The following is a 12,007-nucleotide window of genomic DNA, read 5'->3' on the forward strand; positions in this document are numbered from 1 at the left end:
AATTGCTCAGCTACCCTGCCATGTGCGGTATAATTTGACATCTTTTGGCAGGCCCCTTCCCGAGCTTTATGAACGGCAGTGTCCTGATTGGTGCTCACTGAGTCGCCAGCTATTTACAAACTGGTCTATGCACCAGGTATAAGAGTATCCTACCGGTGTTGGAGACTTGCGCTCCAAGGGTCGGGAAGTGTTAGCCAGTGGGTGGCGAGGAAGGACATGTGGTCCCTGTCTAGGACACCAAGTTCACTGGTAACTGGCGGCATGCGGGCGATATTGGTTACTTCGGCGTTGTTGTCACCCTGCTCTTCGCGACGACGCTTGCGAGGGTTGCAACAAACCTGGGACTCGAGCTTGAGGGTTGAAAAGTCACAGATGTTGATATCAAATTTCTGGAAAAAAGGCAAACGGTCGAGATTACCCCAGTAGTTTTGGGAGTATTTGAACATCTGAGGGTCAAAGCCGGAGATCTCCATCTCCTTTGGTACAATATTAATAGAAGACTCGATACCTCAGAGCAGATAGATTTTGGGGAGCCGACTTTTTGTCAGACCTGGAACCAGTCTAGGGTCAGCTCAGCAGAGATGGTCGTTTTCGACGACACATGACCCACCACTCCAAGTCGGCGAGGGTATTCTTAACCGTCTGGGAACAACTTTCGGAACGATTGTTTTTCGTGTTGCAGACAGGACAGCCCTGTACAAACCATCGCGGCTCGCGACAAGGGATACGTCGATCTTGTGCCCGAAATGACTAAATTTTCCGCATGCGTCGAGGTTGTGATGATCGCTCGCTGTATTCAAAGCCTTGTTCAAAGTGGTGGGCCATCTGTGGCCTGAGACTCTTGTCTATGAGATGATGTCGTCGGTTGTGGCTTCGCCAAATTTGAACTCGAGAGTCGGTTGGCTTATTTGGCCGGGTTGAGGAAAAGCGGCCTGCGTGCCACCCCGACTGCGAATAGACACGGCCCCGCCTCTTGGTGGTGTAGTCGTTCGGTCGTTATGGCTAGGAATCGGTACTGGTGCTAACGTAATCTTGTTTCCTTCCGCTTTGTGCCGGCGCACTCGCGTCTATGGCTGCCTCCTAATGGTTCCCAGGTTAGAGTGCGACATTTTGGTGTTATAAAGAGTGGCTGTTCCAGCTAATGGGGCTGACGGCGTCCCGGTGAAAATAATGACGGTAGCAAAACTGCTGTACTTTATTACTGGTAAAACTAATGGGGAAAAGGCTCCTTACCCTCAGATCATTCTCCATCGCATTCCAGGCTGCTTTTTGCCTAATACTCATTTGCCTGATACCGCTCTAAAGAGGCCCCTTGGCTTTGATCTCGTAGCCATCCATAGAGACACTTTGTTACCAAATCCCAAAAGTGATGCAGAACTTGGCAACAGCCAATTAGTATGCCACAGTTGAGTGTTGCCATCACCATACCTATCTTTGGATTTGATCTTCACCGAAAGGTACTCTCCGGATACAAGAAAACTCGTAGAGTGACATAACTCCAAGACATTTTTGTGCAATGTAACAACCCTCATTTATCTCTCATCGTTGTCAACACTTTCAACCAACAGAATATCAAAAGAGGTCTTAAGTCATTCCAGGTCTCCTTGCCTATACCACCTCCGGTGCCACTCGATGCAAAGGTTGATATGGTCCGTGCACGAGAGACTCTCTCCACTTGCCCAAAACATCGCGATCAGCACTGCTCATTGGCTGGATGCCAACCTGTTCTGCTGGGTCAACTATTGAAACGCCTGACCTTTACTTCCTGTTTGAATTTGGAAACTATACCACACGTTAGAATCCTTAGGGATGATATCTAGGTTTGCTTATGGATGGTTGTACGTGGGTACCCCTACAGAGGTTGCACCACCTACAACAAGATGAAGCACCTATCAATATCTGGCAGCGTGATTGTCATCATAGTTCGAGTCCAACTGGGAACTTGATAATCCCCTTATGCTGGGGGCTAGAATAAGCAGCCATGGTGAAGTTTTCTTAGCTTACCACCTTCCCGTGCAATGTTCTCTCTGTATAGTCTCTTAACAGTGAATGAGTTGTAGCTTCTCATATGTACCCTGTGAGCCGCTGATCCAGCAAAAACTTTCTCCTCTATATTGATCCAAACTGACCCCCAGCATTTCTGCTCAAATGCAAATGAGCAGCTAACGCACTTAGCATTCTCATATGATTCCATTTTATTGACTCTTCCATGTTTATGACTTTTCCCGTTGCGACAGCACCATCATTACGCAGGTAGGCCCTGGCTCCTGCGGACCTGCGTCTGGCTAACCGCCTGCTCGCAACAAACTGGAATACTAACCCTTATTACTCACAATCTCGTCTATCCAACGTCCACGCCATGAATGGATGCCGCACTCGCGCCGCAAGCTGCAGAACAAACCGAGAATTTCCAACTATAAAGATTCCCAGAGCTCCCCCGATGCCCCTCCCTTTTCATCTCTTCGCATACTTGACAGTCTCAGGCCTGCCTTTAGAAGACTGTACCGTCAATTGCTGCAAAGTGGAATCTCTACCAAGACCGGCTTGACTATCTCTTTAATAGGTCGTTAAGCTCAACGGCAGAGGGACACTTCGGCCCTTTCTCCTAGTCTAGTGCCTACCACCATCTTCATGGTGATGGGTGGTTGGTCGAGAAGAAGGGGTGTTTCTTGGTTTGTCAGGAACTGCCAATCTTTTTTTTCTGATGATACCTTGTATGATGACGTCGCCCAGTCCAATACCCCTGCTCCATGATCTTGGAAACTGCATGTAACACTTAACCACAACCCCTCACCAGATGTTATTGTACACCTATATCGACACTGTTTCTTTGTTGACGCAGACAGTTTTGCGGTGTGGGAGATGGGATCTTTGCTTTTTTGATGAGTAGAAGCAGGACATAGAGTAGTACATTGTGAATTATAGGGACCTCAGTGCGCGGGATTTGATGGTGGTAGCCCCACTAGAAAAGCAAGAAGCTGGAAAAGCAGTTGCTCACCAGTTATATCAAGCATGATGGATTGATGACGAAGGGAATGCATAAGACTCGGAGTAATGCTGACTGTTTGCGTGATGCGACCTGTTGTGGTTCTCTAGTTAGACATCCGTTTCTGCAAACTACCTTTTCAGCTCAGCTTGAATTGTTAGTTGGCCTGTGTGATTCGAGACACATCTGTTCCTTTGGCCCAGCTTCCGTTGCTTAAATACAGGAGGACAGGAATTTGTCCATGAATTTGTCCTTGGACTGCATTAACGGCTCAGTGGATGCGGCGGCGATTGACTGAGAAAAAGATGATGAGACATTGCGGTCTTTGTCATTACGCAGAGAATGTGAGCAGACTACTTGCCGAGCTGTAGTTTCAATTAGCTTGTCTTCACATATCTCAGTTCCTTTAGCTCTGGTGTGCCACTTGGTCGTCTGTAGACAGTCACAGTGAAACAATGGGGTGGAAAGGGGCATTAGGCGCGAGTTGCGGAACAGGGACGCTGAGCTAGGCGCAGAAAGGAATTTATTTTATGCTTCGATGTGTTCTGTGTTGTATTAACCGAACACCTCTCTGTTCTAGGCTCACTGGCTGCACCAATATTCTGATCTAAGCAGCTCCCCTTGGATGCTTTGTCAAGTTCAATATCCTGCTCCTCAGTCCTAAGCTGGGCCATTGGGATCCGAGTATGAAATTAAATGGCAGTCTTCGATAGGGACCAATATATTCTCAAATACTCCCTCAACATGCAAGTTTCTGCTAAAAGGTTAGTTGAAAAGAGCGCTAATTCTTGAAAACTGGAATTTGGCTTCAAAAAAATTAGCTCTCTTCAAAAAAGCCGAGCCAAAAGACCAAACTTGTATAAGTATGATTCTGTTGCCATTTTTGATTTCAAGTTTTACTGGCTTAGACAGGCATGTAGCTGTGATGATCCAGCTAGTCTTCCTGAGATGGGCTCGGGCTTTGTCCAAGGCTTATGAATCTGAGAGACCAGAATTCTCTTACAGATTCGGAAGCACTGAGATCATCAGTTGGTTTGGGCGGCTGTTCGTATTGCTGGCTGGGGAATTCTTCGTCCCCTTTTGCTTACGAGGGATCTATTTACCTTACATACTCAAGCCTTTCTGTATTTCTTAAGGGTTTTGTGTCCCTCGTCAGTGTCTCTTGGCCTGACGACCTTTCGAGGCCGTATGAGTCGTGTTTTTATTGGTCCTTTGTTCCAGGCTCCGCTTTTCCCTCGTGACATCCTTGTTTATCGTAACAGTAACTGTTGTCAGAACTATGGGTCAGATATATGTCAACAGTGTCGAAGAGACGACATAAAAATACCTGCATATTTTCAAAATTTCATACAGTGTTTATTAATAGCTAATATTTCAATGATTTTTTTTTGAAAGATTACAGGGAAATTCAGAAAATTTCATTGAGATCTCTACCGTCGAATATTATAACTTTTTGTATAAACGGATCTCCACATGATAGCAAAGCATAAGAAAGCATATTGAATAATCTTCTGGTCAAACCCAGAACTTGTTGGCACGTTACCATGTCATTGGCACATGGAGAGCAGTCAGTACGTATTATTTAGGAAAACTCTGGATGCCCTTGTGGCAATGAAAACTCCTCAGCCTTATTCATTCATCTCAGCCTTCCCCTCAGCCTCTTCTCAGCCTTTCCTCAGCCTCGCGTCCACCGACTCCCACACCCATCTCCCTACTTCTCCCCGCTCACAAACGTAACGAGCGCGTTCCCAAAATATATAACAACTCCTTCTCCTCCCAATCCAACACTCACCATGGACCAGCAAGCCATCCAACGCGCCATCTCCGGCCTCGCAATCCGCATGTCTGCGGTTCACATCCGCATGGTCGCTCTTACCCAGCTGATCCAGCAAACAAACGACCCCACAGGCGTGCTCAAGACGGACCTTGCTGCCTGCCAGCGCCAGATGACGCAGTATCAAGTCGAGCTCGCGCAGTTCCAGCAGCAGGCGACGACGGCTCATCGTGCCTCGCTTGCGGCCATGGGCCTGCTGGGTCTGGTCGAGACTGTTCCCGCGCCGGTGTCGCAGCCTCAGGTGGGTGGTATCTCTGGGTCGATAAGGGCTCAGAGTTATGAGTCAGAGAGGAACACGGGGAAGAGGAAGATACGGAAGAGGGGGGCTAGTTTCCGCCGGGGAGGGCAAAGTGAGGCGTTCTATGTTGGCAGGAGGGAGATTTCGTCTGGAGATGCTCGTGGTTTGTTCGTACGCGGAGAGGTTCGTAGAGACCCGGCTTCAAATTATGGACACTGAGCTCTGGCTAACCCTGCTGATTATGGTACAGTCATCAAATACTGGTATCGACGTTTATACTCCTTCGATCCGCAAGGAATCTACCAACCGATGCTTCCAAACTTTGAACAGGACGACGAATGAGCAGGCCAAGTCTGATTTTTCCACGACCGAACAGAACTCAGCTACCGTAACGCACAATTCTGCCCCCCAGGAGAGTAACGAGCCCAAGAAGCACGAAGAAAACGTCAAGAACGCGACGGAGGGAGCGAGTAGCCACTCTGACAGCAAGGCGGACACCAAGACGGATAAAAAGTCTTACGCTGCTGAAACCATGAAAAGCTTGTCGAAGAAAAAGTCTTTCAGCCGTCAGAAGTCGAGCTGGGCCGAGGAGATGGAAGAGGAAGAGGCTGAGGATGGAAGGGGAAAGGGAGCGTGATCGGATAGTGTTAGAGCTGAATGTATAGCTAGAGCTGAATGGCTACGTCTTATTCGCACAATTTCTCGTGACAACCGCGTTTGCTGCAGACGGGCCTCACTTCCCAAACCAAGTAACACCGTGAGAGCGCTCATAACAAAGCAATATCTCCATTGCTGCCAATCAGTTGGTATAATTACACTATTCTAGGAGGGATTACATTTATTATATATAGTAATATATTATCATATACCATGACAAACAAGATATCCCAGTCATGGTTTCCTAGAATTTCCCAAAACCTGACCTTCTAACCTAACGCCAGACACCGATCTCACACCCGAAATCAGCGGTAGTAATACACCCACTTCGGGGGGTTCTGCTCCTCGTAGTCGTCTACGGTACCATAGATCGCCTTATAGCACGGCGCACATTCGGTAATGGGACAATACCGGCGAGGGTCCGTTTTCCTCTCGCTATCCCACTCAGTCAACTCCCTCTTGATCCTCTCAATCCCTTCTCCCTCATTACCCTCAAGTCCATCGGTTTCAGCATGCGATGGCTCGGATCCCTCCGGCACGTCAGAACTGTCAACTCAACCGCATCCGGCTTCTCATCAATCCCCCCCAGCTCAAATCTCACCCTCTGCGCCCTCCACATACACTAGTTCTCATGCAGCGCCATAAGCCACGGCATCTCCCAGGTTATAGGATACCCACAACACTTCATATGCTTCCGACACACAACCGGTTTATGCTCCTCCATCCGACAAACATCCGCAGGGTACCGCACAAAAGGACACTCCTGCGCCCAATGAACACACTCCATCACCGACTTGCCATTGTAGTGACAACCCAGGCATAAAAGGCCTCACACCACACAGCTCATCTATATCATGCAGCACCTTATCATCCCTCGACTGCCCGCAAAATGGACAGTGCGTGGCGCATACAGCGGCTCGTGAAACGGCCAACAGACCCTGTGCTTCATGGTCTGGATAGTCGGCGGCAATCCAGCATGGGCGGCAGAGAATGTTGCACACAGTGCGTGTCTAGCAAGGGAAGGCGCTGCATGTGCATGCGAGGGCTTTGAACGGGAATGTGGCAGGCAAATGCAGCGAGGATGCCGCCCCGCAGTACTTGCAGGGGGCGCGGCAGACGTGGGGGATGCCACTTGCGGGGTCAATCTCCGGGGCAAAGCAGTTGATGCAACGACCGGTGAAGTCGAGTAGGCCGTCAATGGGCCAGATGTTGGTATTGGGAGCCTGGTCAGGCACAATGGATGTGGCCAGCTTAATGGGCAGCGGGCAAAACTCGGGCTCGCCGATATCCGAGCTTGCCGGAGACGAGGGACGTTCGTGATCGAGTGTCAAGAGCTCTTCGACCGTTTTACTGGGAGCCTTAAAGTCGACAGAGGTGGTAAAGGAGGGATTCTGCCTGGATTCTGTAGAGTCAGTCTGCCTGCGCCTCTGACTATGAGCTTTGGCAGGCGTTAGGTCGTTGTCGGCCCGCTTGGTGGTGGGCTGAGCCAGGGGCTGCTGGATAGTGGGCGCGTTGGCTTCTTCGCCCATCATGGGCTGGTCGACTGGCGCCGACAGCGTGTTGCGATTCTCACAGTTGCGCCGGACGCGCTCGCGCTGGGCACGGCGTCTATGGGTTCGGTTAGGACGCAACCGGTTGTGTTTGCCCCCTACGCCAGGCTGGCGTGCTGCCGGCGTGCTGATGCCACACTGGTCGGGCTGTCTCTGCAGCGGGCAACTTGGGCTCGAATGTTTCGTGGCACATGCTCCCAGAAGATTTGAGGAGCAAGCACAATCTCACCCGTGGCCAGGCGCACGTCAGGGGCACGTGGCATGTTGGCGATGTCGTCCTGGTAGAGTGAGGAGTACACAAACGTCCTTGGGTTGAACCCCTTGATCACGATGGTTCCATTGACGATGCCCTGCGAAAACGTGACATCCCACGGCGTGTCTTTGTTATGCTTCTCCTCTTTGGGTATTCGGTTCCAAAGAGCAACCCAGTCGATGTCGGCACACTTTGAGGTGTGGGCGGCGCTGGCGATGGTCGATGAGGTAGCAGATGTCTTGCTCGGTTATGTTCATACGACCGTGGCAACGATCGTAGCTGTGGTCGGCAACATTGCAAATGGGACATCCCGGGACAAAGTCAGTTTTATCGGCTACAAGACACACAGCATTAGTGTGATCGAATGCGAAACAGTTGCCACATCGCGTCCGATTCTCTACCTCCTGCGACATGGAGAAGTTGTCATTGGCGCCTTGCTGCTGAGGATTGGGCTGCAGATAATTGGTCGATATGACTTGAATGGGATGCGCACGACGCTTGTTATGCTGACATGTGACTTGTGGGTGATGGTCATAGGAGATATGTGGAACGGGGAGTTGTGAATGAGAAAAGTTGTGTGATAATTGAGGAGCGGGCCCATAGGGGGCAATAACCGTGTGGGGGAGCCTGAGCCATTGCAATGGCCAGGCCAACCATTGGCATGTTTGGATGAATAGGCGATGGGCTCCGGCTTCATGTTGCGCCGTAATAGTTGGGTGTGGCAGCAGCCGTGGCCAGGCTGTAGATCGGCGAGGGGTTAGCGCTCCAATAGCCGGGGTTGGCTGGTATAACCGGGAGCGGATTCGCTGGGGGCACAACACTGGCCACCTCCCTGACCATCGCGTTTTTGGGTGATTGGAGGTGGCAGAAGCCTGTTGGGGCTCATGAACCTGCTCTGCGAATGAAGTACGGCGAGGCTGCGAGCTTATTTGTGTGTGGCTGCAAGACCGATAGAAGTGATTTAAGCCAGACGAGAACTGATATTGGACTTGAGAAATAGTTGTAAATGGACAATAAGTTATATTGGAGCTTAAAGAGATGGAGAAAACCTCGCTTGAAGCAAGTGTTTGTCACAAATATTTGTTCTTGGTACCCTCTGCTGTTGGAGATGTGATGGCGCGAGAGGAAGAAGACCAATTTCGGCGTGGGAGGGTCTTAATAGTCAGCCTGTGCGACCCTCGTGGAAATCGCGGCTCAGTCTTATCAGATGCTGCTATAGGGTAGAGATATCGCCATGAGTGAGGCTAGTTACATTTGTCGCGGCTGTGCTGCATGCGGCTCTGCGCTCATGGGGTTGAGGTTTAGCCAGACAGCTGATGTGGTTCGTGCATCGGTTCATCGAGCTGCTTGCCAAGATGCCCCACCTCCCAATAAGTTCAGCAAAGACAATCCTGATTGGATAGCGGGCTGGTAGGCCTGAGCCCTGGATTCTGCGTCACAATTGCACATCGACAATCGCTTCTGTTTGCAAGAGTACCAGAATGTAAATGAGACTCGCACAGTTAGCAAGCATTACATTGCACAGCCGAATGAAGCCAATCCAAAGGCATGTAGTCCACTGAGACCACTGAGGAACGAATGGGAAGTCACTGACCGTTGCGTGAATTGAGGCTGCCAAGACCCTCCTAGTGCTCTAGAGAGCTGGGGAAAGCTTGGCATCAACTTCAGATCCGCTTTTACAGGAAGCCTTCCAGGCCGTAGCAACCAGAAGTACTATAAACAACAAAATATTACACTTGAAATTAACTCATTAATACAGATGACTGCGTGGAACATGGAGAGGTTTGCTCAGGACACAACGATCTGGAGTAGCCCAGTCAAAACCAGCACCAAGCACCTATGTCCTCATCATGACCAATGGAACCATCTTCCCATACGCCATCGCCTGCCCCACTTTTGAACGGCATAGGCAGGATTGACCGGTACCATTTTGGCAATAGTCCTTCATGATTCTCACCTAAGAGGATATACCGCTTTCATAGTGTCTCTAGGGCTTACTTGCTGCTGAAGTGGCTGGTCGGGGATGTGATTAAGATTTTCAAGACGAATATCGGCAACATGTTACCAATTCCCCCTTCCAAACTCTCCCCTGAAGGCCACAATCTATGAAATTGTGAGATACAACTCTCTAAGGCGCGCTATTAGCTCGATACTTTCCACCTTCCACTCTTTGGGGGTACGGGGTGAAGCAGGCAGAAGTGGCGTGCATACATCAGAATCGGATTCATGGACCTTATTTGTTATCTTGGAGAAAGTATTGGGCATTTACCCCGACAGCTAATCAGGCAAAGATCCCTTTTGGGCTGAAACAGCCAGTTACATAATTCCTCCACGGGATCTGGCCAATCTACATCGCCAGAAGCATCGGTCGACTCTTGGTGCTCTTGGTCCGCCACAGCCGCGGATAAAGCCATCGAAACAGCTGGTGCTATGTCATGGGACGGGAATTCCGGCATTTTTTGATCGCAGGAAATTGGAAATAGCCAAAAAATGGCGGCCCTTCGAGAGTAAAAGCAATTTATTCCAACCGAAAGCGGATGTGCTGGCGGCCATGCTCAACCCGATGACACGTCTGCATTTACCTGACCTGCGGGGTTTAGGCTTAAAAACCGAAGTTGTTTCCCACTACATATTCTGCAATGTCGCAACAATGATAACGAGGTTCTAAGATTTTGTGTGTCATGCGTTCGCGCTCCTCCCAGAGCAGATGGCGACCATCAGTCTTATCACTCATGTCACAAATGGCTGAACATACGAATATTGAGTCACGACTCACCGATAAAGCCCAATGTTATAACGCAACAAGTATATAGCGGTCCTGACTTAATGAATGTTCAATAGTTTAGACTTTAAGGAGAACTTCAAACAGCAGTTTCCAAATTTTCATCCGTTAAGGTCCCCAAAGCTCTAATACAGGCCATCTGGCAAGTTCTTCATATTATCTCAGGTCTCTCTGCCAGGTTTTACCTCTGGATACGTTTGTCGACCCTTTGCCTTTTTGGGTGGCTGGCTCCGACTGGGGGTTGGGGGCTGAAAAGTCCTCAGAACCTACTGGGGAAATAGCCTGCGATGAGTGCTCTGCCTTCTGGAGCTCTTATTGGTCGGAGAACAGGGCCCGGGGCTAAATTGGCCGGTGGAACATCTCAGTGGCGCTTGGCCCATTCATGACTTGGTAGCATCTGCCCTTGCTGAGCCAGTATAGGGGAGATTGGACGATGCATCGTCGCTCTATGAATGCCTTCCCCAGGAGAAATGACTGGCGCGTTGCTACTCTCCTCGGAAACCTAGTCTAAACGATTGATGGCAGCCAACACCCTGGTGGCCTGCCGCTCTCGTCTTGCTAAGCCGCTCCTGTTTGCACTCGGACAGGCGGACCTCCTCAACTACCTGAAAGCTGCTTACATGGTTGTTTGACTCGCTTAGGGTTGGAGAATGAGCCAACTGGCCGTGATATATATTTGATTTTCCGCTATCAGCTAGCAGTGAATGCAGACCTGTTGAGAAAATTTGCTATTCTGCGAATTTGGGAAGCGCGAGAAGGAATTTCTCGCGAAGATTTTCTTGGGAATCTTCTGGACGTGGGAGAGGCACTCAGTCAACAGGGCAGTGAGGGGCGACTTAAGCCATCCTCTCATCTAAATATTAGGATATCTTTTCTCTTAGCGTAGTATGAACACATGACAGATGAGTACGATGATAGTAACCGCTATTAGAGCACGTTACAGAGTATGTGGGTGATTATACCTAAAAGAAACATGATTTATGTCCTAGTCTAAAGTACTATTTATGAGGGCAGCAAGCAATCACTTTAGAATCAGAGTGAACTAGTTAGATGGCAGCGCTGAGGCAGGGGAAAAAGAAGAGCTATTTGCTTATCTGCCAAAGACTCAGGGATAATGCTCTCACAACGGCAACCGGAACAAACTGGTCACATGCATCACCTCAACCGAGTTTACTCATTGCGGCACTTAGCAACAGACACTCGCTAGCAAATATTTTTTTATTGGCATTCACTCGGGTTTGTTGCTATCGCTTGACAGAATGTCGTCCTTGAGATGCTAGATGAGTCCATTGTGGTTCGTGTTTGGGAACTCTAGGATCCAGATATCTTGCTGTTCATCTTGGGAGTTAATGACCCAGTTGCTCTCTTGGACACTGGAGCTTGCCATAGGAGGGGCATGAGCGTTGGTGATTGACTTGGCGTCCTGGATACATTTGCCAGCGCTGGCAGGGGCGATAGCGGGCACATCCTGGCCCTATCCGAATTGCTCCAGACTCACGGCAGAAACTGATGTTGAGCAGGTCCAGGTCCTGAAACTGTGGGTGGGACTGTACCTGCTGGGAGGATTCGGTGACCCCAAGAATATCAGAGTCAGTCAGGTTCATCGGACGATGCTCTTTGATAAATGTCGCCGTGCTATAGAGCTGGGACAGCTGATGGGTAGTGGCATCGCAAATGTACTGAGATTCAGAAAGGCTGGCGCTACTG

The 12,007-nt window shown here is 49.6% G+C and overlaps 3 protein-coding genes across 3 annotated transcripts; 1 reads left to right on the plus strand and 2 right to left on the minus strand.

The window, feature by feature from the left end:
• Positions 1-149: 149 nt before the first annotated feature.
• On the minus strand, positions 150-473 carry CTHT_0038200 (uncharacterized protein; the record flags this gene model as incomplete). The annotated part of the gene is made up of 1 exon (XM_006694177.1): positions 150-473. The coding sequence occupies one exon, from the start codon at positions 471-473 to the stop codon at positions 150-152; it is 324 nt and encodes a 107-aa protein (XP_006694240.1).
• A 4,306-nt stretch (positions 474-4,779) lies between these two features.
• Positions 4,780-5,695, plus strand: CTHT_0038210 (uncharacterized protein; the record flags this gene model as incomplete). Its single annotated transcript, XM_006694178.1, has 2 exons — positions 4,780-5,241; positions 5,309-5,695. The coding sequence occupies 2 exons, from the start codon at positions 4,780-4,782 to the stop codon at positions 5,693-5,695; spliced, it is 849 nt and encodes a 282-aa protein (XP_006694241.1).
• Positions 5,696-6,725: 1,030 nt separating this feature from the next.
• On the minus strand, positions 6,726-7,813 carry CTHT_0038220 (uncharacterized protein; the record flags this gene model as incomplete). Its single annotated transcript, XM_006694179.1, has 3 exons — positions 6,726-7,323; positions 7,569-7,708; positions 7,778-7,813. 3 exons carry the CDS (start codon positions 7,811-7,813, stop codon positions 6,726-6,728), a joined length of 774 nt encoding a protein of 257 aa, XP_006694242.1.
• Positions 7,814-12,007: the final 4,194 nt, after the last annotated feature.

This window comes from Thermochaetoides thermophila (assembly GCF_000221225.1).
Source record: "Thermochaetoides thermophila DSM 1495 unplaced genomic scaffold scf7180000011816, whole genome shotgun sequence".
NCBI classification, from domain to species: Eukaryota; Fungi; Ascomycota; class Sordariomycetes; order Sordariales; family Chaetomiaceae; genus Thermochaetoides; species Thermochaetoides thermophila.